The 27,818-nt window shown below is 44.2% G+C and overlaps 1 protein-coding gene across 1 annotated transcript in view; it reads right to left on the reverse strand.

The window, feature by feature from the left end:
* The window catches only part of LOC309556663 (polypeptide N-acetylgalactosaminyltransferase 4-like), a 662,237-nt gene that overhangs the window by 143,449 nt on the left and 490,970 nt on the right, over positions 1–27,818 (reverse strand). The window contains exon 8 of the mRNA XM_082259119.1: positions 5,588–5,698. Coding sequence (XP_082115245.1) covers positions 5,588–5,698 — 111 coding nt within the window. The remainder of the gene's footprint in view (positions 1–5,587; positions 5,699–27,818) is intronic.

Consider the following 27,818-nt stretch of genomic DNA (forward strand, 5'->3'; position numbering starts at 1 on the left):
AGATATTTCAAAGCAGCAGACAGAGACATGAGAGACTGCAATCCGGAAGGTCCGGCATCCGCACTAATAAAGTCTAAGGGGGAATTTTTACCTTGGGACTCCATTTTGCAAGTTTTAGAAAGAAAGAGTACACTGCCCCTTTAAATCGCGATTGTGGTCCGCACCACTATACCGCGCTGCATCCGGAGTCCCCCTTAAAGGCTGGCGGGAGCAAAAGTGTGCCCGAGGAATACCCAAAGGAACAAAACCCCTTACTTTGTTACCTCTGAGAAGTAGCTGCTCTGTAGTGTAATCTCCAGCATGAAAACGTCTGACAGGAAGTGACATATTACCAATAGAGGCCGCACACTGCCTGTGTAGCCTCAGGCTACAATACAATGGTGCCAATAGTAAAGTATAGGAAGCTTAGGGAAAATGGCCGATGCCCTTACACAAAGTGAGCCTATGCCCACACTTAAAATGGTGGCCGCCATCGCTGCCATGCGGTCAGGATCCAGGCATGAGGCCACCGCGGGAATCCACCTAAAGGGACCACCCAGGACAAGGTGACATTTATTAAAAACCCCCAGGCATCAGACTCCGACTATAGCTCCCCCAGTGGGAGCAGGGCCTGTCCTGATAGGCCTGGGGGATCTTTCAGAGAAACGCAGCCCTGTTATCCCCAGGAGTGGGCCCACATCTCCCCCTCAGAGGTCTTTTTCAGGGAGAGGGGGGGGGGGGCTCTGGTCCGAAGCAGCTAGCATCCCACCCTGAGTAGGGGTGCTGCCAGCCAGAAGAGGTATGCTGCGACTCAGGGCATTCCAGGTCGATGCGTCCCGGCGAGGCATCCGCTCGCAGGCTCATTCCCATCCACCAGGGCTCCGTCGTGGCGAGGCCTGGGCGGACCACAACTTGCTCACGCTCGTTGGCCAGGCTGGGAGACTGTAAGGATCTAGATTATTCAGTGCAAAACCTCAGCCCAGCTGTCGCTTGTAGTTCACCAGGAGGATCCCCCTTACACTAGCTAGCGATAGTGAGTAAAGATAAATAAACATAAACATTCTTAAAAATAATAAAAAACTGAGACAGAAGTCCCAGCAGGAAACCTAGGTCCTACTCCTTAACTAGGCAGGCAGAAACTGATTTGAGAGCACAGTGTGTCTGGGGTTATGTTGTGAGGGACAGCCCCTATAGGCATGTCGAGTGAAAAGTTTTCACTGCCTAGTCTACTCCTGTAGATGGCGCATAACCCAATAGTGAAGAAGCATTGAGAGCTGCGTCTGTCAAAGGACGATAGAGAAAAATCATCTTCCTTTCTTCATCTTCATTTTCTTTTCGTACATCACGGGACACAGAGCCATAAATCCTAACATATGGGTTATATAGCCACCTTTAGGTGGACACTGGAAACCAATCAAAAAGGATGCCCCCCCTATATAACCCCTCCCACACAGGAAGTATCTCAGTTTTTTCGCCAGTGTCTAAAGGTGATGTTCACTGTGGAGAGTCTCTCCCCATTTTTATTCAAGGAAGAAAGAAGATATGCTATTTACCCCGATCAAAGATCATTGGATCTAAGGGGTTAGCTATCAGATCCAAAAAGATGGTACCTGAGCCTCGGGAAGCAGATACAAGGTTTTGCCTGTAATGCTGTCCTTTTTAGGCTCTGGACCCTGGGATCCGGACCCTTGGAATACCAAACTCCAAAGGCGCTCCGTGCAGGGGTCTCTACAGGTCAAAGGCCGTGGCCCCTCCTATATAGGGGACCCAGTCCTTGAAGGTCGCCAAGACAAAGCTCGCCATGATGGGTGAAGATTGGATTCATAGTTACATAGTTAGTGAGGTTGAAAAAAGACAACAGTCCATCCAGTTCAACCTATGATGTGTGTGTGTGTTTGCTTTTAACCGTACATTGTATACCCCTGTATGTTGTGGTCTCTAAGGTGTCCATCTAACAGTTTTTTGAAACTATCAATGCTCCCTGCTGATACGACTGTTTGCGGAAGAGAAATCCACATCCTTAGTGCTCTTACAGTGAAGAACCCCCTGCATATTTTAAGGTTAAACCGCCTTTCCTCTAGTTTTAGTGAGTGGCCACGTGTCTTATTGTATTCCCTTTCTCTGAATAGGTTTTTTCCATATGCTAGGGTTGCCAGTACAGTATTTGTACATTGATATCATATCCCCCCTCAATTGTCTCTTCTCCAGAGAGAATAGGTTCAGTGCTTGTAGTCTTTCCTCATAGCTGATGTCCTCCATTCCCCTAATTATTTTTGTTGCCCTTCTCTGGACTTTCTCCAGTTCCAGCACATCCTTCCTGAGGACCGGTGCCCAGAACTGGACAGCATACTCCAGATGTGGCCGGACCAGAGTCTTGTAGAGTGGGAGAATAATCTCTTTTATTTCTTGAGTGAATCCCCTTTTTATACATCCCAGTATTCTGTTGGCTTTGCTTGCAGCGGCTTGGCATTGCATGCCACTGCCAAGCCTGTTGTCTACCAGTACCCCCAAGTCCTTTTCCATCCTAGACTCACCCAGAGGTTCCCCCCCTAGTGAGTAGGTTGCTTTCGTGTTTCTGACGCCCAAGTGCATTACTTTACATTTTTCAACATTAAACCTCATCTGTCATGTAGTTGCCCACCCCATTATTTTGTTCAGGTTCGCTTGTAAGGTTTCCACATCCTGCATAGAAGATATTGGCATGCTGAGTTTAGTATCATCTGCAAATACTGAGATTGTACTAGATATCCCCTCCTCTAGATCATTTATGAATAAATTAAACAGGATTGGTCCCAGGACAGAGCCTTGGGGGACCCCACTTTCCACACCCGCCCAATCCGAGTACTCCCCATTAATCACCACCCTCTGTACTCTCCCCTGGAGCCAGTTCTCTATCCAGGTACTCACCCTATGGTCCATACCTACATTCCTTAGTTTGTACAGTAAGCGTTTGTGGGGCACGGTGTCAAAGGCCTTTGCAAAGTCCAGATACACCACATCCACATGCTTACTTTTATCTAGGTGGCAGCTCACTTCATCGTAGAAGGTTAATAGATTGGTTTGGCAAGAATGATTTTTCATAAATCCATGCTGATTACTACTAATTATACTGTTTTCATTACTAAAGTCTTGTATGTGGTCCCTTAACATCCCCTCCAAAATCTTGCAGACTACAGATGTTAGGCTGACCGGCCTATAGTTCCCCGGGAGCCTCATCGGTATTCTTCCAGGAACCAATTGCTTCCCATTCGGTGGTTCAGGCCTTCGTCCGGGGGGAGTGTTACATTTGCTCCCGCCTGTGAAGTCATCATTGTGTCCTTGGAACTTAAATTTGGTGTTGGCAGGGTTATAAAAACAGCCTTTTGAACCTCTGGGGCAGGTTCCCCTGGTTCTTTTGACCAAAAAACTGGTCTTTTTGATTGTGATAACTTCAGCTAGAAGGGTATCCGAACTAGCAGCTCTTTCTTGTAAAGAGTCATTCTTGATTTCCCATCAAGATAGGGTGATTCTATGTCCACACCCAGGTTTTTTGCCCAAAGTGGCGTTCGCCTTCCATTTGAATCAGGACATCATACTACATTCTTTTTTTCCCAGATCCTCACTCAGAGGAGGAAAAGTTATTGAATTCTCTTGATGTAATGCATGCACTTAAGTTTTACTTAAAAACTTAAAAAATCAAGCTGAAAAATCAGCTTGAATTTGTAAGACCAAGAGCTTGTTTGTGCTGCCAGAAGGGCCCAGGAAGGGGTTGGCGGCATCTAAGTCTAAGATTTTTCATTGGATTCACCAGGTTATTACCCAAGTGTATGGTTTAGAAGGGAAGGTTCCACCTTTTCCTGTTAGGGCACATTCTACCAGCTACCAGCTAGTAGGTGCCTCTTGGGCACATCACCATCAAGCCTCTATGGCTCAGATTTGTAAGCCGGCGATCTAATCGTCAGTGCATACGTTCACTCGTTTCTATCAAGTGGATGTTAGATCCCAGGAGGAATCTGCATTTGGCTGCAGTGTTCTGCAGGCAGCGGCGTAATCCTTTTTGTGGTCGGATGGCAGTATTTCTCTTCTATGGGGGTCTTTATTGCTTGCTACAAAACTGATTGTGCATCCTTTCTGATTGGTTGCCAGTGTCCTTCACCTAAAGGTGGCTATATAACCCATATGTTATGATTTATGGCTCTGTGTTCCGTGATGTACTTCTAGAAATTGATTTTACAGATAAGTCTGTATTAAAAAATACATTTATTGCTCTGCACGGTTTTGTATATTCTATATGTTAGGGGTATTCAGCTTGCAATTTTCTGTTTAGGTATTTGTTTGCGCTGATTGTATTATTATTATTAACCACAGGGGCAGTCACACAGATCAATAACAGAGGAGACATTTTAAAAAGAATAGCAAAGCATGTAATGTCAAAAATATAAATTCAATATACTGTAGCTCATCAGTCCTTTGAAGTGGTGGCTGCATATCTTTTTCCCACTTTTCCCTGACCCTGCCAGTAAAACACTATCTGACGATGTTCACTTACTGCACTATATCTTTGGAGAAGCAGTGTTGTCAAGCTATGTTCTTCTTTACATGGGGGGGGGGGGGGGTTATTCGGTTATTCTGTAGTTCACAGATGTTAACTTTGTTTTCTTTTTTTATTATTAAAGAGGAACTTCTGGAGTTAAATCACAACTTAAAATGTGCTAGATTGCAACAGGTTAAGTCCATTGAGATGTATGCCACCATTTGCTGCTATACTTCTGGAGCTTCAACACTGGACCTTTGGGTCTCTTATAGGGCTCTATCACACTTGCATTAATGAGCATTTAGGATGTATTGTACGGGTGTTCATTTTGCATCAGGAAACACTTCTCAAGTTTGCTTGCATTTTTTTTTTGACAAGGCTAAAATGGGAACCACACCATAAATGAACTGTAAATGCCATAGGCGTGTTTACAGTGTGTTCAAGGTGCAGTTGTGGTGCGATTCAATAGAAGTAAATTGAGGCAGTTGCGAAGCGTCAACGCCTGCCAAACTCTGTAGGCAGTGTTATTTTTTCCTCGTAGCAATGCAAAGCAAACGCTGCAGTGTAAACACCTCCATCCACTTCCTATTGTAACAATCTTGAGTGGCATTGATAGGTTTTCAGAAAAAGAGCTAAAAAACGCGACCCAACTGCCTGTGTGAAAGAGCCCATAAAAAAACTGTATAGTGTACTGTACCCTCCTCTACTCTTACCTAACCACAGAATGCTTTGTATTGTTTGAACCTATTACCAAAATACAAAGCCTTCTGTAAATAGCCATGTGACAGGAGAGGGGGCAGCAACTCAGCAGTCACATCCCTCCTGTCGGAGTGTCCGGAGTATAGCCACAGTTACAGAGTTGGCGCTCAGTAAATAATTGTAAATAAAAGAAATGTATTTGATGCATACACCTCGTTGGACTTCTGCATTGTAAGCCAGAACATTTTGAATGGTGCATAATTCCTGGAATTCTCCTTTAATTATGATGTATTTGACTTATATATGTATGTATATGAATTCTACATGTATGTGTTGCTAAATGCAAAATAAACCTGAAATTACTAAATTCTACCAATTTTATACAGCGGAACATACCTGATTGCCACCTTGCCCATGGCATCCAAAGAGAGAAAGATGGGCCCCAACTGGATTATGATCTGGAGCATTATAATCTAGACACTCTGACAATATGCCCATACTCCGCACCTGCAGAAAAACATCAAAACTCTTAATATTTGTAGGTATATAACGTTTGCTATTTGTGAGGAATAAGTCTAATATCAGGAAAATTTTCAGTATTCCAATAGGCAGGCATTTTTGCCCCAAACTGTAAATAATTAAGGGTGTAATTTCCTAGAATAATGCATACCCCTATAAAGCCAGCATAGTGTTTGCGTCTTCCAGCATTCCCAATTCCATCATAAACGGTGGGTAGTGTATATTTTAGATGAAGGTGGGGGTGTGGTCTGTGTCAGCTTGGCTCAAACTGAATAGAATTACTATTTTTTTTTTTTTTTAAATGCCAAGAGTGTACATAATTTACAGCTTTCTAAACAATTGTTCACAGTAAGTATACACTCAAAAGAATGGGAAAATAGAGTTTGTGTCAGGCTGGGTCTCTTATGGTCTCTTCATGTGACTACATCATGAGTGTTGGAGATGGAAAAAACTGTTAGAGAGTGTCTATTACCAAGTACTTGGATGTGCAGAAATTAACTATTTCAAAACAGTCTGTCATTGCAGGTTTAATAATTGAGGAAAAAAGGAAAGGATAAGATCAACTTTGAAACATGTTACACCAATATTTAGGGTAGAACATGCAACATCTTCCAGCTCCTGCCCCTCCTTCCCCCCAATCTCCCATCCCTGTGACAACAGGCAGGGGTTCTTCTCCCCACACCCGCTGTCACTTTTTAAAAACAGTGCAGCTGTGTGGGACTTCGCCCACACAGCCATAGAATTCTGTTTCAATAATTTTTATTCAGTTTAACAAATAGCTAACATGCTATCATTCCGCCAACACAGGGGCTAGCGTTGACAGTGGTAACAAAAGTTTGCTTACAAAAATAGACAAAATGCAGCAATAATAAAAAAACATAAACTGATGTAACAACATGAGATAGACCATTTCTTAACACCAGGAGGGCCAAGGGATCCTAGGGAGGTTCCCTACAACGGGGTAACCGCTAGGCCCATCAATATCAGTGGTGCAATTTATAGCCTATACAGATCTAAGAAGAAGGAATAGGTCAGAAACCAGCAGGAAGGTAAACCGAAAGATGGAGCTAAGAAAAGAGAGAAGGTGCACCTGACTGATAGGGAGTCAGGGAGAAAATGAGGAAAGCTAGAGAGGAGGAGGGGCCCAATTTAGAGTCCTAGAGAGGAGGGAGAGGTAAGGGTCCAGGAACATCGAGGTTGTCTGTCATAGGCAACCGAAGCTGGTTGGGGGGAGTAGAAAAGGCATAAGCCATGGTTCCCAAACGTTCAGGAAATTAGTACGAGTGTCATTGCAGATCCTGGACATCTGTTCATTTAAGGCGGTCATGCGATCTCTTACCCAATAGATTGTTTTTTGTAAGCTTGGACAATCGTACTTTTGGCTGACAAAAATAGGTAGGTAGCGAGCTTCTGCTGGTAGACGAACAGACCCAGAATTGGGCAATGTAGTAGGGCAAACTTGGCTTCTCTTTGTATAGGGAGGTGGAATAAAGTGAATAGGATGCCAAAGACTCGGGACCAGAAGAAAATTAGTCTAGGGCACGTCCACCATGTGTGAATGATGTCACCCCAATGGCAAAAGCCCCGGAAACAGCGGTCACTGTAGGATGGATTGGCATGGGTAATGGGGCAGGGACCCAATACCAATAAAGTGGAGCTGCACGATTCTGAATAAAATGAGAATCACAATATTTTTGCTTAGAATAAACATCACGATTCTCTCATGATTCTTGGCGTAACATCATCTTTCATATTATAAAAAAGAAATTGGGCCAACTTTACGTTTTAGTTTTTTTTTAGTTCATTAAAGTGTGATTTCCTCCCCAAAAAAACAAATGTTGCTCAAAGGGAGGTTTCTGAAGAACTGACACCAACAAATTAAGGTCTCACGGTGTTTAAAAGACCGCAGCTCAAATACAGTGTGACAGTGACATAAAAGATTGTAATGATCGCCATTTTATTCTCTAGGGCCTCTGCAATATATATATATATATATATATATATATATATATATATATATATATATATATATATATATACACACACACACACACACACACACAGTGGGTACGGAAAGTATTCAGACCCCCTTAAATTTTTCACTCTTTGTTATATTGCAGCCATTTGATAAAATCATTTAAGTTCATTCTTCTTCCTCATGAATGTACACATAGCACCCCATACTGACAGAAAAACACAGAATTGTTGACATTGTTGCAGATTTATTAAAAAAGAAAAACTGAAATATGACATGGTCCTAAGTATTCAGACCCTTTGCTCAGTATTTAGTAGAAGCCCCCTTTTGATCTAATACAGCCAGGAGTCTTTTTGGGAAAGATGCTAAAAGTCTTTCACACCTGGATTTGGGGATCCTCTGCCATTCCTCCTTGCAGATCCTCTCCAGTTCTGTCCGGTTGGATGGTAAACGTTGGTGGACATCCATTTTTAGGTCTCTCCAGAGATGCTCAATTGGGTTTAAGTCAGGGCTCTGGCTGGGCCATTCAAGAACAGTCACGGAGTTGTTGTGAAGCCACTCCTTTCGTTATTTTAGCTGTGTGCTTAGGGTCATTGTCTTGTTGGAAGGTAAACCTTCGGCCCAGTCTGAGGTCCAGAGCACTCTGGAGAAGGTTTTTGTCCAGGATATCCCTGTACTTGGCCGCATTCATCTTTCCCTCGATTGCAACCAGTCGTCCTGTCCATGCAGCTGAAAAACACCCCCCCAGCATGATGCTGCCACCACCATGCTTCACTGTTGGGACTGTATTAGACAGGTGATGAGCAGTGCCTGGTTTTCTCCACACATACCGCTTAGAATTAAGGCCAAAAAGTTCTATTTTGATCTCATCAGACCAGAGAATCTTATTTCTCACCATCTTGGAGTCCTTCGGGTGTTTTTTAGCAAACTCCATGCAGGCTTTCATGTGTCTTACACTGAGGAGAGGCTTCCGTCGGGCCACTCTGCCATAAAGCCCCGACTGGTGGAGGGCTGCAGTGATGGTTGACTTTCTACCACTTTCTCCCATCTCCTGACTGCATCTCTGGAGCTCAGCCACAGTGATCTTTGGGTTCTTCTTTACCTCTCTCACCAAGGCTCTTCTCCCCCGATAGCTCAGTTTGGCCGGACGGCCAGCTCTAGGAAGGGTTCTGGTCGTCCCAAGCGTCTTCCATTTGAGGATTATGGAGGCCACTGTGCTCTTAGGAACCTTAAGTGCAGCAGACATTTTTTTGTAACCTTGGCCAGATCTGTGCCTTGCCACAATTCTGTCTCTGAGCTCTTCAGGCAGTTCCTTTGACCTCATGATTCTCATTTGCTCTGACATGCATTGTGATCTGGAAGGTCTTATATAGACAGGTGTGTGGCTTTCCTAATCAAGTCCAATCAGTATAATCAAACACAGCTGGACTCAAATGAAGGTGTAGAACCATCTCAAGGATGATCAGAAGAAATGGAAAGCACCTGAGTTAAATATATGAGTGTCACAGCAAAGGGTCTGAATACTTAGGACCATTTGATATTTCAGTTTTTCTTTTTTAATAAATCTGCAACAATGTCAACAATTCTGTGTTTTTCTGTCAGTATGGGGTGCTATGTGTACATTCATGAGGAAGAAGAATGAACTTAAATGATTTTAGCAAATGGCTGCAATATAACAAAGAGTGAAAAATTTAAGGGGGTCTGAATACTTTCCGTACCCACTGTACATGAGTTAGAGATTAACCATAAAAAATCTCAAACAGAAGAACTGGAGATTGAAATAATTTTATTACGGAAACAAATAATGGATTTATTGGGCTATAGGGCCAAAGCCTCCCTACAAAGAAGCCGCAAAATAGGTTACGAGTCAGGGAATAAATGCGGGAAAATACTCGCGAAGGCCGTAAAAGATATTAAGACAGCCACATATATCCCCCAAATTCTATCCACAAAAGGTGATAAAGTATTACTTCCCAAAAAAATTGCTCAGACATTTGGAGATTTTTACTCCTCTCTATACAATCTTCCAGACCAAAACCAATCAACAACACAGATGGAGGAATATATAGCTTCATATCAACTCCCTAAACTATCAACTGAAATTTGTAAGGAATTGGACTCGCCAATTAGGATGACTGAAATTCAACAGGCCCTAAACGCGATGAAAGCAGGGAAAGCACCAGGGCCAGATGGGTATACGCTGCAATATTATAGAGTTTTTTTTACCAATATTGGGACCACATCTACTGAAGTTATATAATTGTGCAGGAGCGTATCCTGCTTTTTGCAGAGATACTAAAAGAGCTCATATAGTGGTTATACCTAAGGAAGACAAAGACCCAATGTTATGTGGTAGTTATAGACCTATATCACTTCTTAACATAGATTTTAAAATTTTCACTAAGATATTAGCAACTCGATTGACAACAACTACACTACTTGATTCATTTGGATCAAGTGGGATTCATGATGAACAGAGAGGCAAGAGACAACACCACAAAGGTATTGAATTTAATATATGCTGCATATAGATCCCAACTACCATATAGATCCCAATTCCCAAATTTATATTAGCTACACTTAAACACATAGGCCTGGGTAAATCCATGTTACAATGGATATCCTCTATATATACGGACCCGTCAGCCCAAGTTAAGGTTAATGGGATTCTTTCGGAACCTTTTTCCATTAAAAATGGGATGAGACAGGGGTGTCCCCTTTCCCCCATACTTTTTGTTCTCTCTTTAGAGCCATTCCTGTGTAAAGTAAGACAAAACCCAGACATAGAATGTATTATGGTGGGGAAAAAGCAGTATGAAATCTCCGCATATGCTGACGATCTACTTTTTCATTAGTCAATCCGATAATCTCATTACCGAACCTTATCCGGGAGTTTGTACAATATGGTGCTATCTCCAACTTGAAAATAAACTTTAATAAATCTGAAGCTATGGGAATAAATATATCTAATAGAACATTATTACAGTTGAAACAGAATTTCGCATTTAAATGGACAAAAAGAGCATTAAGATACCTGGGTACGTTTATGCCAGCCAGACCAGCACAAATTTTTGAACTTAATTTTATTTCGCTGTTGACGGAAATTCGTCTTAAGTTAGAGAAGTGGAATACAGGCGTGCACTCATGGTTTGGCAGGTGTAATTTGATCAAAATGTCTATACTACCTAGATTCCTATATCTATTTCAATCACTACCTATTAAGATTACAGCTTATTATTTCAAACAAATAAACTCAATATTTATTAAATTTGTCTGGGCACATAAGAAACCCCAACTTTCAAGACCGCTACTAACGCTACCTAAAAAATCAGGGGGAGCGTCACTACCGGATATGCGTAAATACTTTCAGGCCTCTCACTTAAGAAGGCAAAATTGACTGGTGTCGACACGGAGATTACAAACTATGGGTTCAAATAGAACAGGCATTTACCCCTATCCCCCTAAATACAACACTTTGGTGCTATGACCATATTCCGATAGAGGTGAGGACACATCAGTTAATAGGTACGATGTTACAAATTTGTTAACAAATTTGTCTCCAGAATTCCCTCTCTTCACGCGATTCCCCATTATTCTCAGTTTTAGGGAATCCAAAATTTATGATGGGTTTAGAAGCACAATCTTTTAAATCCCTTAGAGAAACAGGTCTTTTTCAGGCCTCACACTTCCTGAGAGAGGACAAATGGCCCACATTAGAAACGTTGGTAAACGAGGCAAATGTTTTGAAACTCCCTTTCTGGAATGCATTGCAACTCTCTCACTCTATGTTCAATCCCCAATCCTCAGAATTATAACTGTCAAATGACAATTTATGAAAAATACTGTACAGATACAGGAACTCTCACACATGCGATATCCAAAATATATAATCTGATAAATACACCTGAAGAGCAATATCAATTACCCTATTTGGATAGATGGGAGAGGGAAATGTCTAGAGATTTCTCCTCAGAGCAGAGACAACAGATGGTCAATTTGGTTTTTAAAACTTCGATATGTACTAAATATCAAGAGACAAATTTCAAAATCTTAACAAGATGGTATTATACATAAAATCTCGATTAATAATTCTGATCGTTGTTGGTGCTGCATGGAGGAAGAGGGCACGCTATTACACATATTTTGGGATTGTCCCAAACTGATAGAATTTTGGAAAAAAGTGAGAGAGATTATGCAAAAGTTTACAGAGATGGAGATTCCGGAGGATCCAGCTTTCTTTCTCTTACAGTTAAATAACATACCAGTGAAAAGATATAGAAAATCGGTGATATGCCATCTAGCAAATGCGGCTAGATGATGTATACCCCTTAATTGGAAAAAGCAAACACCACCAACAATAGCAGGGTGGATTCAGAAAATAGAAGAAATAAATAAAATGGAGGATTTGGTAATGTCAGCACAACACAAAAGGGAGAAATATACAGAGACGTGGGGAGCATGGAACCTAGTTGTCCTCTCAAATGAAGGTAAAAGTTTGCTTGGAATGTGACCTCTGGATCAGAAATAATATAAAAAGCCGAGAGACACTAGGGTTAATAGTATGCGACCCCGATAAGAGAGAGTGGAGAGAGATTTTGTTCCCCCTGGTTTGTGTCCCCCCCTTTTTTTTTTTTTGTTGTGGGTTATTTTGGTTAATAAATATTTTACAGTAGAAAAGATAGGGTAGGTAGGGGCTGACTAGACCGAGAGTGGAAGATTAAAGAAAGGGGAAGAAACAGAGAAAGATTTAAGGAAGGTTAAGAGGAGAAGAAGACCCCGTTTGTTAGATAAATGTATTAGGTATGAGGAAATAAGAAATTTATGTTGATTGTTAAAACATATGATTATATGATGTTTTATCCCTGTTAATCATATCTGGTTGATTGTACAGCCCACTACAAACCCTTAATAAAAACTATATTTGAAAAAAAATAAAAAATAAAAAAGAAGATGAGGTGAGAAAAATATACAGGCTAGGCAGTTGGAGCTCAGTGATCAGAGAGACAGAGAGAGAGAAACAAAGTTACAATTTACAAATAAACTCCTGAGCAGAGATAAGTGCTGGGAGGGGGGCCCACACAAGGGAGGGGGATTAGTGAGGGACGACTGTCTCTTTCTCAACAGATAAAAGCTGATAGCAGGGAGAGGGACAGATCAGATTCAGGTGCTGGAGGAAGATTTCTGTATTTGTTGTCCATCACTAATCCCCCTCTCTGTGTGGGCTCCCCTGTGTGCTTGGGCCCCTACAGCGGCCCTGGACTAAGAGAAAACGGAATTTTTGTAAAATCTTACCGTAAAATTCATTTCTCTGAGTCCTCTGACAGTCGCCGCCCCTCATAAGTCATCACTATTGGGTATTGACTTCCGCTCCGCAGGAGAAGCTAGGCATAAGACTTAGTCAAAAGAACAAAAGCATTTAGCATAGACACACCCATGGGGGCTGTCCCACTGGTCAATACCCCCCTGCAGTAATCCCTCCCAACTCAGTTTGGTAGAATAGCAGTAGGTGTACAAGAAAAAACCCCAAAAGAGGGGCGGGGCGGGGCGGCGACTGACCGAGGACTCAGAGAAAGGAATTTTACAGTAAGATTTTACAAAAATTCTGTTTTCTCTTAGGTCCTCCGACATTCGCCGCCCCTCATAAGTCATCACTATTGGGATGTCCCAAAGCAGTGTAGACATTGACACCAAAGACGCCACCACAGCGGCCAAATTAGGTATAACGGGGGGTTCAGCAGAACTGGGGTCCCCCACCAAGGCTGGGGGGAATTTGCTGTCCTGAGAATCCATTGCAAAAAATAATTGTGAAAGTACTGGCCCTTTAAAAACGCTGCGGATAGCGCAGCCCACAGCTATAAACACAGTGTACACAGACCCCCCAAAAGGGACAAAACTGAGCCAGGAAGGATAGAACAGAGAGATATGGAAGAGACAGTCTGCAGAGCCCCACAGAGTGTTACCACACCGATCGCTGCTCCAGAGGAAAAGGAAGTGAGGTCACCAGAAGCCGAACTGCTGCAAGGCCCAGGGAAAATGGCTGCCCATAGGAATGAATGGAAGGCTTCGACAAGATGGCCGCCGACATATGCTCGGAACGATCATTCTGCCACACACAAGATGGCGCCGGATGGCGCCAAAATCACTACATAGCAAGCTATAGCAAAAGCCCACAGTGAAGCCAGACATGCTGCCCACATCCAAAATGGCGGACCGCACGGTTTTCAGACGCAGCGGTCGCCTCACATAAAGTCTGCACCTCCCAAACACTAAAAGTGACACAGGAGAGGGGCCCCCACACCACACAGTGCCAGCAGTGTATTAAAGAAGACCCCTGCAGGGAACGCATCAGGGAGCCCCCAAATGCACAGACATGAGGGGACACACAGCAACACAGGACTGCCACCCCAGACAGAGGTCCCCATACAGAAAGTACTTACCTGTACAGGATGGCGTGGGGTGCCTCTATGAACGGAAAGCCGCTGTCCTCAGGTGACAGGGAATGCCGTCAGCCAAAAACGCAGGACACTGCAGCACAGAACCGCAGATGTGTCCAGTGAGGTAGCCACCTCACAGGCTGCATCCCTGCTGCGAGCAGGAATGGGTCGTTCATAGCGCCAGGGCGAACCATAGCCGAGCGCTCGATGGCGGGCTGGGGATCCATCTGACCCTCTGCCCTGGAGAGCCAGGGCGGCCAGTCCGATTCCCAGCTCCGCAAGATCCATCTTCATCCGAAGATCCGACTAAACTAAAGCTGACAAAATAAACAGCTAGTAAAGCAAAGAAGAAACTGACATTTTGCAAATAAAAATCAAAGAAAAGATTAGAAAGGCTGAGACTGAAGCCCCAGCACAGGGAAGCCTGACTACTCCTGACGCTAGGCAGAGACAAACTGAGTTGGGAGGGATTACTGCAGGGGGGTATTGACCAATGGGACAGACCACATGGGTGTGTCTATGCTAAATGCTTTTGTTCTTTTGACTAAGTCTTATGCCTAACTACTCCTGCGGTGCGGAAGTCAATACCCAATAGTGATGACTTATGAGGGGCGGCGACTGTCGGAGGACGTAAGAGAAATATTGATTTTAACTTGAAAGCAACAAGTGTCAGAAAAGGGCTTATTCTAAGAGGTTAAACTGCCCTCCTTTACAGACAGAAGTTCATTCCTTTGAATGAACAAAAAGAACGAAATGATACATTGTAAAACATTGTGTTTATAGTTATCTGCAGCCTTAATGTTGAAAAAAATTTGCTGAAGACTCTTTTTTTTGACAGCTGTGAGTGAGCAGAGAACACCTCTGCAAAATTTTTTATTGATTAATCATGCAGCTCTACAATGGAAAAGCTCCTTATATGCCGCCTCCAAGGTGGCTGTATTAAATGAGCATTTGACCACAGAAGGCCAGGCTCTGCTCCAATCCGCCAAATCTATCTCAATTTTCAAGTCTCTTCCCTGCTAAGCTACATAGATGAGAGGGATAGAAGGAGAGTGGTTAGTCAGAGAAGCATAAAGGGCTGAAATGAGGCCCAGGGATCTGGGAGAATGTAGGCAGGTGTGTTCAAATTCGTTTTTTTGGAATAGGTACGAGGAAGTTCTACGCAGTGAGATGAGCCAATGTTGAACTTGGAGATAGCGGAAGAATTCCGCCTCTGGAATGTCATGGGACTCCCAAAATGAGGCCCATGTTGGGAATGATCTGGGGGTTAGAAAGTGTCAGACACGTGTTAACCCATTAGCGACCCACCAGGAGAATGTTTGTGGATGGTCAAAGCCTGAGGGAAAAAAGAGGATGTTTAGTATTTGGAAGCAAGGGCAAAAAGGGCGACATTAAGCTGGCCGAATACTGTATGGAATCCCAGGCCTGTAGGCTATGAAGCATCAATTGGACTCATTAACCATGGGCAAAGGTTACGGGGGAGCCAGAGGAGGGATGGCATAGTGACAGGAGCACAGTTGGGCAGTTCCAAAAGTACCCAAAGGGGAACATCTATTGAGGCATGAAGCAGGGATAATTTGAACAATCTGGGCAGCAAGGTAATATTTGGCGATATTGGGAACCCTCCTGTAGTCTATGCGTCATAAAGGTCGTTCTGGAGATCCTAGGGCATTTCTTAGCCCAAATGAACCGCAAAATTCTATTCTGGAGAAGGTGCAGAAAATGTGAGGGAACCCGCACCAGGAAAGTGCAAAAATAATATAAAAGTTTGGGAAGAATAGTATTTTTTACAGAATTAATCCAGCCTACCCAGGACAAGTGTGGGAACTGCCAAGACTGCATAAGTGCAACTAAGGAGTGAAGTAACAGATAATAGTTAGGTGCGAAGAGAGAAGAATAAGAAGAGGTCAACCTAATACCAAGGTAATCAATGTGGGAGGGTGCCCAGTGGAAGTGAAAGTGGGACTGTAAGCGAGTAACTAGTTCCTGCGGTACGGTAACATTAAGGGCAACCGTTTTATCTAAGTTAATCTGTAGGCCTAAAATCGATGAGAAACGCTGCAGATTGGGAAGGGTAGTAAGAAGGTTGGTCAAGATCAAGGAGGTCATTATCTGCAAATGATCAAGCTTACAGTATATTCATGGCCTGCGTAAGGGACGTCTGTGTTGTACTGATAGGCCCGTAGGATGACCGCCAGAGGTTCTATCGCCAGGATGAAGAGAGCAGGGAACAGAGGACATCCCGGTCTTGTATCTCTGAAGATTGAGAAAGGGGATGAGAAGAACCCTGCGTATTGCATTGAAGTAAAGGGGGACATATACAAGGCCTGGATCCAGGCTAAGATGGACTCTCCAAAACCCCAGCGGGATAATACAAATCACAAGTACTCCCATGACAGGGTGTCAAAGGCTTTATGGAGATCTAAGGAGAGCAGGAAGAGTTTTCTGCTGATGTAAAAGACAAACCAGGTGGACAGCTTTGTGAATGATGTCAGTGGCCTGTCGTCCGGGAACGAAACCAACTTAGGCTCTATGGATGAGACGACAAAAATGTATTGATACGGAGGCTTAAGATCTTCCCCAGAATCTTCAGGTCCTCATTTAAGAGGGAGAAAAGATGGAATGCTTGAGGTTCCGCAATGTCCACTGAGGTTTTGGGGATAATAGAAATGTGTGCCTGGAGCGCGTCCAAGGAGGGCAGGGATCCCGGTTTTAAAGTAGCTGGTTAAATATGAGACCAGAAGCCCAGAGAAGCCATCTGGCCTGGGGTCTAAAGAAGGCTTCAAAAACTTGATAGCCCGAAGCACCTCAGCCTCAGAGATATTGGCATTAAGGGTGTCGCGTGCGTCCTCGGATAATGCAGGGAGGCTCAGGTCACGGAAAAATTCCTCTGCTCGGTCCAGGGGGAATGGGTCAGGTTTAACAAAGTTTCTGCAAAGTCTGAAAAGGTTGACGTGATCTGCTGGGAGTTGGAGGTGTGACCTCCTGCAGGCAACTGCAACCAGACCTGCTTATATGGTTTCCCAACCAAATTAAGCTTCCTAGCTAACATCGAGACAGGTTTATCCATGCAAGTCTAACATTTGTGATTGGTCCAATGCAAGGCCTTTTCGGCCACCGAGATGGAAAGTTAGTCCAGCTCTGAGACCAGCACCTGTAAGGAGTCTTCCTGTGGGCTATGGTGGGTTGCGCCTTCCAGCATGCCTCAGTGTCGGCTAGAAGAGAATAGCGCTCTATAAGGCACTGCTCCCACTCCCGTGAAGAGGCCAACTGAATGATCTGACCACGGATAGTGACAGCCACATAATTACCTCACAGATTGCTGTAAATGAATACCCTAAAAGTACTGTTTACCAACACGGCAGATGGACTTTCACTTTCAATGGGCTGCATGGGTGCTGATGAGCGCTCTTCAAAGTCCACTGACAAGTCCTCCGGCTTTTATACAGAAACAGAGGTATAGGCTAAAAGCTGGACAAGGTCTGCAGGAGCCCACATTGCACCAGTGATCTATTAATCGCAGATTTAATGCTTTTCAGGCTTCTGCAATTTTTTTCAGCAAAAATATGTGCATTTATAATTTCTTCTCTAAGGGTGAGAGCCTTTAACTCTGGACGCCGGGCCTCCTCAGACCCCCCCCCCCCCAAAAAAAAAAAATGCAGATAGAGGGCAAGTCATCAGTACCCATTACTGACTTACCATGGTTGTTCTGCAGTGCGTCTGTATGGGGGAAGCCATCTAAAGACAGGGTTTTGCTTCTTATGTCCGAGTTTCCAGCATGGAGAACAGTGAACAGCACAGCAGTGTCATCAACAATCATACTCTAAATTTCCTAAGACTAGTAGTCACAGGTAGCAATGCCTGAGATCTCATACTGCAAATATGAAGCTGTAGGTGCCTGAATAGTTACGCACCCTCAAACACCACAAAATGTACTGCTATTTTCCAGGAGAAAGTCCTGACAAAGGATACATTTTTTTTAGTGTACTTCTGTTCAGGTCCACTTTAGTGCAATATAAAACTCATTCACCTAGTTGATGGCGAGAGTGAGGAGTCTGAAGCATGGGTGGAACTGTCCATGGATGTGCATACTGCAAAGGTTATTATTGGAGTTTGTTGTAGACCTCCCAGTGTTAACGAGGAGGGGGGAGACTCAGCTCCTTGCACAGACAGAAAGGGCTGCAGGTGCTGGGACAGTGAAAATAATGGGGGATTTTAACTACCCAGAAATGGACAGGAGTAATGGTACTACTGGGTTCATTAAAAGGGCAAAAATGTATAAACCTACTACAAGATAATTTTATGGTCCAGTTTATTGAGGACCCGACTAGGAATGACACTCTGCTGGACTTGGTTATCTCAAACCATGCAGAGCTTATTACCACCCTCACTTCTGTCCTCACCTTATTACTGCACTCACCATTCTCCTGCTACTTCTAAATCCACACGCACAAAAATCCTCCAGGACACTGGGGCATGTCCCTTCATATAAATCACACTCTCATATTACCACCCTCACCTTTCTGCTTCTCCTAGCCTCTGGAGACATATCCCCAAACCCTGGGCCTCCATCATTTAACCGTGCTCAACACACCACTTACCCCGCACCCTCTGGCTGCAGCCGCACTCAGCACAATATAGTTCCCATCTCTCTTCTTTCCAAGACCAGACTCCCTTTCTCTTGCGCCCTTTGGAACGCCCGCTTTGTCTGTAATAAACTCACCTCTCTCCATGACCTTTTCATCGCTAACTCATTCAATCTACTCGCCATCACTGAAACCTGGCTTCACGAATCCGACACTGCGTCTTCTGCTGCCCTATCCCAAGGTGGTCTTCTATGGACTCACTCCCCTAGACCCAATGGACGCAAGGGAGGGATAGCTGTGATCTACCACCCCCCTGGACCAGTATCTACCTTTCTTGATGACTTCTCTGCCTGGCTAACCTACTTTCTCTCTTCCGAAATCCCCACAATCATTCTTGTCGACTTCAACATCCCTATTAATACTAACACTCCTGCCACTTCCAAACTTCAGTCTAACCTCCTCCTTTGACCTGAAGCAATGGATACATGCTTCTACTCACTCTGAAGGCAATATCCTTGACCTTGTTTTCTCCCACCTATGCACTCCGCACAACCTTTCAAACAATCCTTTCCCTCTCTCTGATCACTACCTTATTAGTTTCACTCTCTACCTCTCCTCCACCTCCTCTCCCTCCAGCTACCTTACAGTTACCCGCAGAAACCTACGCCATCTCAACCCTTCTTTTCTCTACTCTGCTACCGACCACCTCTATGACAAAATCGCACCCCTGTCCTGCACCAACCTAGCCACTTCTGTCTACAACGCTTCACTCTTAGCCTCCCTGAACACACTGGTCCCCCCTCACCACACACCGAATCAGGCCCCGACCCCTTCAACCTTGGCAAACAGATAACACTAGAAGTCTGAAAAAGCATAGCCGTGCTCTTGAGCGCCTATGGCGTAAGGCTAGGTCTCAGAAGGATTTCAACCGATATAAATATGCCCTCCAAAAATACAATTCCAGTCTCCACACTGCCAAACAGACCTATTTTATCACTCTCATTAACAGCCTGTCATCACGCCCCCGGCAACTCTTTGCTACCTTTAATTCTCTACTCCGTCCTCAACTACCCCCTCCCACCGACTCACTCACTGCCCAGGAGATTGTCTACCACTTCAAACAGAAGGTTGATACAATTCGTAAGGAGATCATTGCTGTTCAGACACCTTCCATGCCCACAGGTGCGATCATTACGTCCCTCATTCAACCCCGCCACTATAGATGAGGTTGCTAAACTACTTGCTAACGTCCACTTAACGACCTGCCCTCTGGATCCTGTTCCCTCACAAATGCTACGTTCACCTTCATGCATTAGTCAGCCCCATACTTAAAAAGCCCTCACTGGACTCAACTGATCTGAACAACCTACGCCCTATTTCCTTGCTCCCCTTTTCATCCAAACTCCTCGAACGTCTAGTCTACATCCGACTGTGCGACCACCTTGCTGAGAATAGCCTCCTTGATCCCATTCAGTCTGGATTTCGGCCTCAACACTCCACTGAAACTGCTCTCCTAAAACTGACAAACGATCTACTAATGGCCAAAACCAATGGACACTATTTTGTACTCCTACTTCTGGACCTTTCTGCTTCCTTTGATACGGTTGATCATCCCCTTCTCCTCAAAAAACTCCATGCCTTTGGTCTCCGTGACTGTACTCTTCACTGGTTATCTTCCTACTTATCCAACCGCACCTTTAGCGTTATGTACAATTCTACTTCCTCCTCTCCTCTTCCCTTCTCTGTTGGGGTCCCCCAAGGCTCTGTTCTTGGACCCCTCCTATTTTCAATCTACACCTCCTCTCTGGGTCAGTTGATAGCCTCCCACGGCTTCCAATACCATCTCTACGCTGACGATACCCAAATCTATTTATCCACCCCTCAGCTCTCTCCCTCAGTCTCCTCACGTATCACTAATTTACTATCAGATATATTGGTCTGGATGTCTCACCACTTCCTCAAACTCAATCCATCCAAAACCGAGCTTATAATTTTTCCTCCACCACGTGCCCCTTCCCCTGATTTCTCTGTCAATATCGATGGCATTACTATCATGCCAAGGTCTTAGGTGTTGTCCTGGACTCTGAACTCTCCTTCAAACCCCACATCCAATCGCTGTCCAAATCTTGCCGCCTCCGCAACACGCCCCTTTCTAACCAAAGACACAACAAAGCTCTTAGTTCACTCCCTGGTCATCTCGCGCCTCGACTACTGCAATTCCCTTCTCGTTGGCATACCTCTACACAGGTTATCCCCCCTTCAATCCATCATGAATGCTGCCGCCAGACTCATCCACCTTACCAATCGCTCAGTGTCCGCTGCTCCTCTCTGTCAAGCCCTCCACTGGCTTCCGCTCACCCAACAAATTAAATTCAAAATACTTACAACATCTTACAAAGCAATCCACAGCTTAGCCCCTAGCTACATCACTAGCCTAGTCTCAAAATACCAACCTAATCGCTCTCTTCGTTCCTCTCATAACCTCCTGCTCTCTAGCTCCCTCGTCACCTCCTCCCATGCCCGCCTCCAGGACTTTTCCAGAGCCTCTCCAATCCTATGGAACTCCTTACCCTTATCTGTCCGATTATCTCCTATTCTATTAGCTTTTAGGCGATCTCTGAAAACCCTCCTTTTCAGAGAAGCCTATTCTACCCACACCTAACAAATATACATAAATTTTCGCCATCGGCCCATCCCCCACGGTTATTGCCTTTTGTTTCACTTGACCCTCCCTTCTAGATTGTAAGCTCTAATGAGCAGGGCCCTCTAGTTCCTCCTGTTTTGAATTGTATTGTAACTGTATTGCCTTCCCTCACATTGTAAAGCGCTGTGCAAACTGTTGGCGCTATATAAATCCTGTATAATAATAAAATAATAATAATATAAAAGAACATCTGGGTAGCAGTGACCACAGCATTATTTAATTTACTGTTAGCTATAAGCAACACATACGGGAAATATAAAAACACTTAACTTTACGAAAACAAATTTTCCAAGGATAAGGGCTGCTCTCAAAGACTTAGACTGGGAGGGAATATTGGCATCAATGAACACAGAACAGAAATGGGAATTCTTCAAAAAGACTGTATAAGAACTCACTGCAAAGTATATTTCCACAGGCAATAAGTTTAAAGGGCTAAAAATTAAACCTATGTGGTTCAAAGCCAAAAATAAAAAAAAAAGTTATAAATAAGAAAAGAGCTTTTAAAAAATATAAAAATGAAGGAACACTATCATCGTTTAAAAGTTATAAAAGAGTATGTAAAAAGGAAATGAAGGAAACGCAAAAATTCTAAACGAAGAACAGATTTCAAAAGACAGTAGGACAAACCCCCAAAAATTCTTCAAATATATTAATAGTAAAAAGATCAGGTCTGCGCATGTATGCCCTTTACAAAATAATCTAGAGTGGGTGACTGGGGACAAAGAGAAGGCAAATTTATTAAATAATTTCTTCAGCTCTGTGTATACAAAAGGAGCATAGGGGAGCTCATGTCCATAATGGGGATGGTATTGACACAGCGCCAAATGATCCACAATGGCTCAAAAGTGATATGGTCCATAAATATTTAGACAGAATAAAAGGTGGATAAAGCACCTGGACGAGATGGCATCCACCCAGAGATCCTAAAAAAATTGAGCTTTCTCATTTCAAAACCATTGTTTCCAATTTTGAGGGACTCCTTAACCTCCCTAGCGGTATGGTATTCCAGAGTGTGGCTCGGGGTTAATATAGAGTACCAAAAGCAGTAACCCCGAGCCACACTCGGAATTACCCTTCAATAAAACTCACCTTCCCCTTTGATCCCTCGCCGTCCTCCAGCCATCCTCCCGCTGTCCTCCCACTGTGTGCTCGGCCGATGCTGGCACCTGTTGTTAATCAGTTTCAGCTGCTTTGTTTAATGCAATTAACAACAGGTGCACTAGATGGACAGCAATGAGACAACCCCCAAAAAAGAATGGTTTTACAGGTGGAGGCCAATGACCATTATTTTCCCTACTCCTCTTTTCTATTTTATACTAGTTTTGTATTTGGCTAGGGTCAGTGTCTCTACTGGTAGCATGAGTCGATACCTAGACGCTATAGAGGTTGCACACGCAGTCCAACTCCTCTAGGATGGCACATCAATACGTGCCTGTCACGTACCTGGTGGGTAGAGCCTGGTTTATGCAGAGGAAGGCCTCTTTAACACCTCTGACCTCGGGGACCCTGGTAGAGTATACAGGTAGCATAGGAGTGCAGAGTCGCATGAGTGCTAGTGGATGTGCAAGCCGCTGGTTGAGTAGGACACCAGACGGTAGCAGATGTCCCAGTAGCAGATGGACAGGTGTTAGTTACTTGGTGGCTCCAAGGGGACTGGAAGATAAGCAGAGTCAGACAAGCCGGGTCATACACAAAGCGATCAGATCAGGTACATATGATGAGACAAGAGAATGTCCAAGGAACATGCCAGGGTCAATGTAGGTGGAGCGCAGGAATATTCAAGAGCAAGCCGTGACAGTATTTCAAGAGCAGATGCAGGTAACAGGGAACAGGATAATCACAGAATGCTGTAGACGAGACAGCACTGATCCTGGGTGCTGATCCAGCTTAAATAGCCCATTTTGTGCCCTCATCTGTCACAGGATGCACCACGCAGATTTGTTCCTGTTCCAGTGCATATTGGTTTGCCTGCCCGTGCGCGTTAGCACGTGCATGTTAGCACATACTAACTCGCCTCTTCTTTGGGAGGTTCGGGGAACGGGACTTGCCTGCAGGCATTAACCTGTCTTCTGACAGAGCCTTCCTGGACATGCCCCCCTCCCAATGGGCAGCCTCCGGATGCCCAACTGGACCCTCTTTTCTGGGTGGGCATGGTTGAACGCTTGGATGAGTCTTCTGGCGTGGAAGTTGTCTTCGGGTTCCCACTTGATTAGGTACTGGGTTTGATTTCTCCTTTTTCTGCAATCCATAGTCGCCTCAACCGCATACTCCTCCTCCCTGTCTACGATCGTCGGCTTGGGTGGGCCTGTATTCCGCTCTGGAAAAGGATCAGGAGTGGCAGGTTTTAACCTGCAGTTAGGGATAGATGGTCGACTCTGGACACAAGTTCTTTGTGCAATTTCACCTAAACGCAGCTCGACAGATGCAGCCACTGATAGTCTGTCATTGCTTTATAAAGGCTTTCTGGCTGCAGTGCACCTTGGCCCATTTGACCAAGGTAATGAGGTCTAGAAGCCAGCATTCTTAATTCACCAAAGCTATAGTAGACCTATGTAAGCCTAATTTCACCTTAAATGCATCTCTAGGCATAATTTTCTTTTTTCTTTTCTAAGTTTGCATAGATCAGTAAGGTTGTTATTGCAGTCTGTATCCTCACTAGGGTGACCCCTCCCTATCTGCAGTCCAATAATGAGTAAAACACTGCTCAAGGTATATGTGCTGAATGCCTAGTCCAACATCCAATGCAGAGGTACCTGCCAGGTTTTGCCTCTGAGATTAGTAAAAACATTAGTAAAAACTTTATTATTGCAGGGACAAATATCATGTATGCATAAGGAGATGAATGTTAACGCTTGTCACGCAAACAGCGCTTACTCATAGCACAAAGTTACAGTGAGGGGAAAAGTATTTGATCTCCTGCTGATATTTTATGTTTGCCCACTGGCAAAGAAATGTTCAGTCTATAATTTTAATGGTAGGTTTATTTTAACAGTGAGAGACAGAACAACTAAAATATCTAGAAAAATTGGATTTTTGACTTACCGTAAAATCAATTTTTCTGATGTTTATTGATGGACACAGCTTCTGGTCTTCTTGACCATTAGGTTATTCGCCCCCTACAGGAGTAGGACACTAGGCAGAAAAAGAACTTGACTACACCTATGGGCAGTCCCAGGAGGTATACTCCCCCTCTCTGCTATAGGTACTCAGTTTGTTACAAGCAGTGTTAAAAGTATTAGAACTCCATAGAGGGGCGGGTGCTGTGTCCATCAATGAACATCAGAGAAATGGATTTTACTGTAAGTCAAAAATCCCATTTTCTCTTTCATTCATTGACAGACACAGCTCCTGATCTTCTTGACCATTGGGACACCCCAAAGAACTGTCAAACATGATGGGTGGGAACAGCAAGATAAAATTCTCAAGGCTAAACTGTAGCCAACCAGGTAACAGGAACTCAACCAAAAGAACTGGAGCCCACCCACCTGAAAAACAATACACCCCCAAAGAGGGAACAAGTCCCCTAAACAGCAGCCTTCAAAACCTTGCGGCCAAAAGAGGCATCCGCAGATGTCAACACATCCACTTTATAAAATTTTGTGAAAGTGTGCACCAACGACTAAGTAGGCGCCTTGCACACCTGTGTTACGGATGACGGAAGGCCCAAGAAGCATTGAGCACCTGCGTAGCGTGCGCCTTCACAGGGAAAGGAGGAACCTGACCCTTAATCGAATAGGCCTGAGTCATTGTCTCTCTGATCCATCTAGAAATGGTTGCAGATGAAGGAGATAGTCCTTTTGGAGGCAAATTCGTAAGCACAAATAGTGAGTCTGACTTCCTAAAAGACTCCGTAGCTGCCAGGTACACCCAAATAGCCCAAACCCAATCCAGGGAATACAACACAATTTCCTTACGATGTTTTGGCCTAGGAAACGGAAGGCAACACAATGTCCTCATTCAGATGCAAATCAGAGACAACCTTTGGAAGGAACGACAGACAGGGGCGAAGAACCACCTTATCTTTGTGGACCACCAAACAAGGGGAACGACAAGATAAAACAAAACCACTAATTCCGACACCCTGTGGGCAGAGGTGGTAGCCACCAAAAAGGCCAACTTCTGGGACAGCGTAAGCAGGGTATCGCCCGAATAGGCTTCTGTAGAGCTGAAAGCACCAAGTTGAGATTCCAAGGTGGTAGTGGGGACCACACTGGTGGAGTCAATTGTTGAACCTCCTGAATAAAAGTGTGCACCAGGGAGTACGTGGCCAAGGGTGGTTGAAGGAAGACCGGCATGCCGACACCTGGCCCTTTATGGTACTCCATGCTAATTTCTTCTCAACCTCCCCCCCCCCCGTTGAAGGAAGGTGAAGACCCGAGCCACCTAAAAAGAGCGAGGGTGAACACCAAGTGACTCACTGTCACGTACAGTTGTGTTCAAAATTATTCAACCCCCCAATGCTGTAAAGGGTTTAGGGAATTTAGTGCACATTTGTAATTGTATTCAGAATGAAATCCTACAAGGACTTTTTAAAGAACCATATGCAACTAAAATGACATCAATTGTTTTGTAATACAGTAGTAAATGTTTCTTTTGTGAATTCTTCATTGACACAATTATTCAACCCCTTAAAGACTACCACTCTGAAGAACAGAGGTTCATTGAAGTGTTTTCAATCAGGTATTGAAAACACCTGTGGATGTCAGGGAGCAGCAATAAAGCCTAATAAGCACCAATTAGGCAGCTTTAAAATGACTGTGATACTCAGCTCCTTCTAGACATTTACTGGTGTGGTTACAAACACGGTGAAGTCAAGAGAATGGTCCAGGAAGACAAGAGGAGAGGTGATTACTCTTCACAGGAAGGGCAATGGCTATAAGAAGATTGCAAAGATGTTAAACATACCAAGAGACACCATAGGAAGCATCATTCGCAAATTCAAGGCAAAGGGCACTGTTGAAACGCTACCTGGTCGTGGCAGTAAGAAGATGCTGACTTCGACTGCTGTGCGCTACCTGAAGCATAGAGTGGAGAAAAGTCCCCGTGTGACTGCTGAGGAACTGAGAAAAGATTTGTCAGATGTGGGTACTGAAGTTTCTGCTCAGACAATACGGCGCACCCTGCGTAATGAAGGCCTCCATGCCAGAACTCCCAGGCGCACCCCCTTGCTGTCTCCAAAGAATAAGAAGAGTCGACTGCAGTATGCCAAAAGTCATGTGGACAAACCACAGAAGTTTTGGGATAGTGTTCTGTGGACTGATGAAACAAAATTAGAACTGTTTGGGCCCATGGATCAACGCTATGTTTGGAGGAGGAAGAACAAGGCCTATGAAGGAAAGAACACCTTGCCTACTGTGAAGCATGGCGGGGGTCAATCATGCTTTGGGGCTGTTTTGCTTCTGCAAGTACAGGGAAGCTTCAGCGTGTGCAAGGTACCATGAATTCTCTTCAGTACCAGGAGATATTGGATGACAATGTGATGCAGTCCGTCACAAACCTGAGGCTTGGGAGACGTTGGACCTTTCAACAGGACAATGATCCCAAGCATACCTCCAAGTCCACTAGAGCATGGTTGCAGATTAAAGGCTGGAACATTTTGGAGTGGCCATCACAGTCACCAGACTTAAATCCGATTGAGAACCTCTGGTGGGACTTAAAGAAAGCAGTTGCAGTGCACAAGCCTAAGAATGTGACTGAACTGGAGGCTTTTGCCGATGACGAATGGGCGAAGATACCCGTAGATCGCTGCAAGACACTTGTGTCAAGCTATGCTTCACGTTTAAAAGCGGTTATAACTGTAAAAGGATGTTGTACTAAGTACTAAGATTGAATGTCACTTGGGGTTCGAATAAAACTGATAAAGACATTTGTGGTTATTTCATTATAAATGTTATGTTATATTTGTCTGACCTACACGTTCCTCTTTGATTTAATTGTAAGCAGGGTGACTGAATGATCAAAATCAATGTCAAACTGGCCAAAACAATCAATTTCAGTGGGGGTTGAATAATTTTGAACACAACTATACCTGTCGGATCAGCTCTTGTTCAGGGTTTGAACCGAAGGTCTCTGGCGTGGAAGTGCACAGACCTAGCCATTCAGCCTTTTGAAGGACTTGGTTTTTTGCTGCCGGTTTTTCGTACCGTACTGTGCAACTCTCCCTATGAACACTTTAGCTCCACCTGCCAACTAGCTGTAGAAGATCTGCAATTATCTCAGGCTTTAAATACCGGACACTTCCTGTACTCTAGGCACGTTGATTGGGTTAGTTCCTGTATGAGCTCTGGGTTATATGCTGGATTTACACCGTGACTCTTACCTATTTCCTAACCATTCTTCTACCTGCAGATTTTGTACCTTACTGCCTGTTCGTGTCTTAACCTCTGCCTGCCTCCTGACTACTCTCCCG

Source organism: Pelophylax lessonae (genome assembly GCF_965119305.1).
Source record: "Pelophylax lessonae genome assembly, chromosome: 5".
NCBI classification, from domain to species: domain Eukaryota; kingdom Metazoa; phylum Chordata; class Amphibia; order Anura; family Ranidae; genus Pelophylax; species Pelophylax lessonae.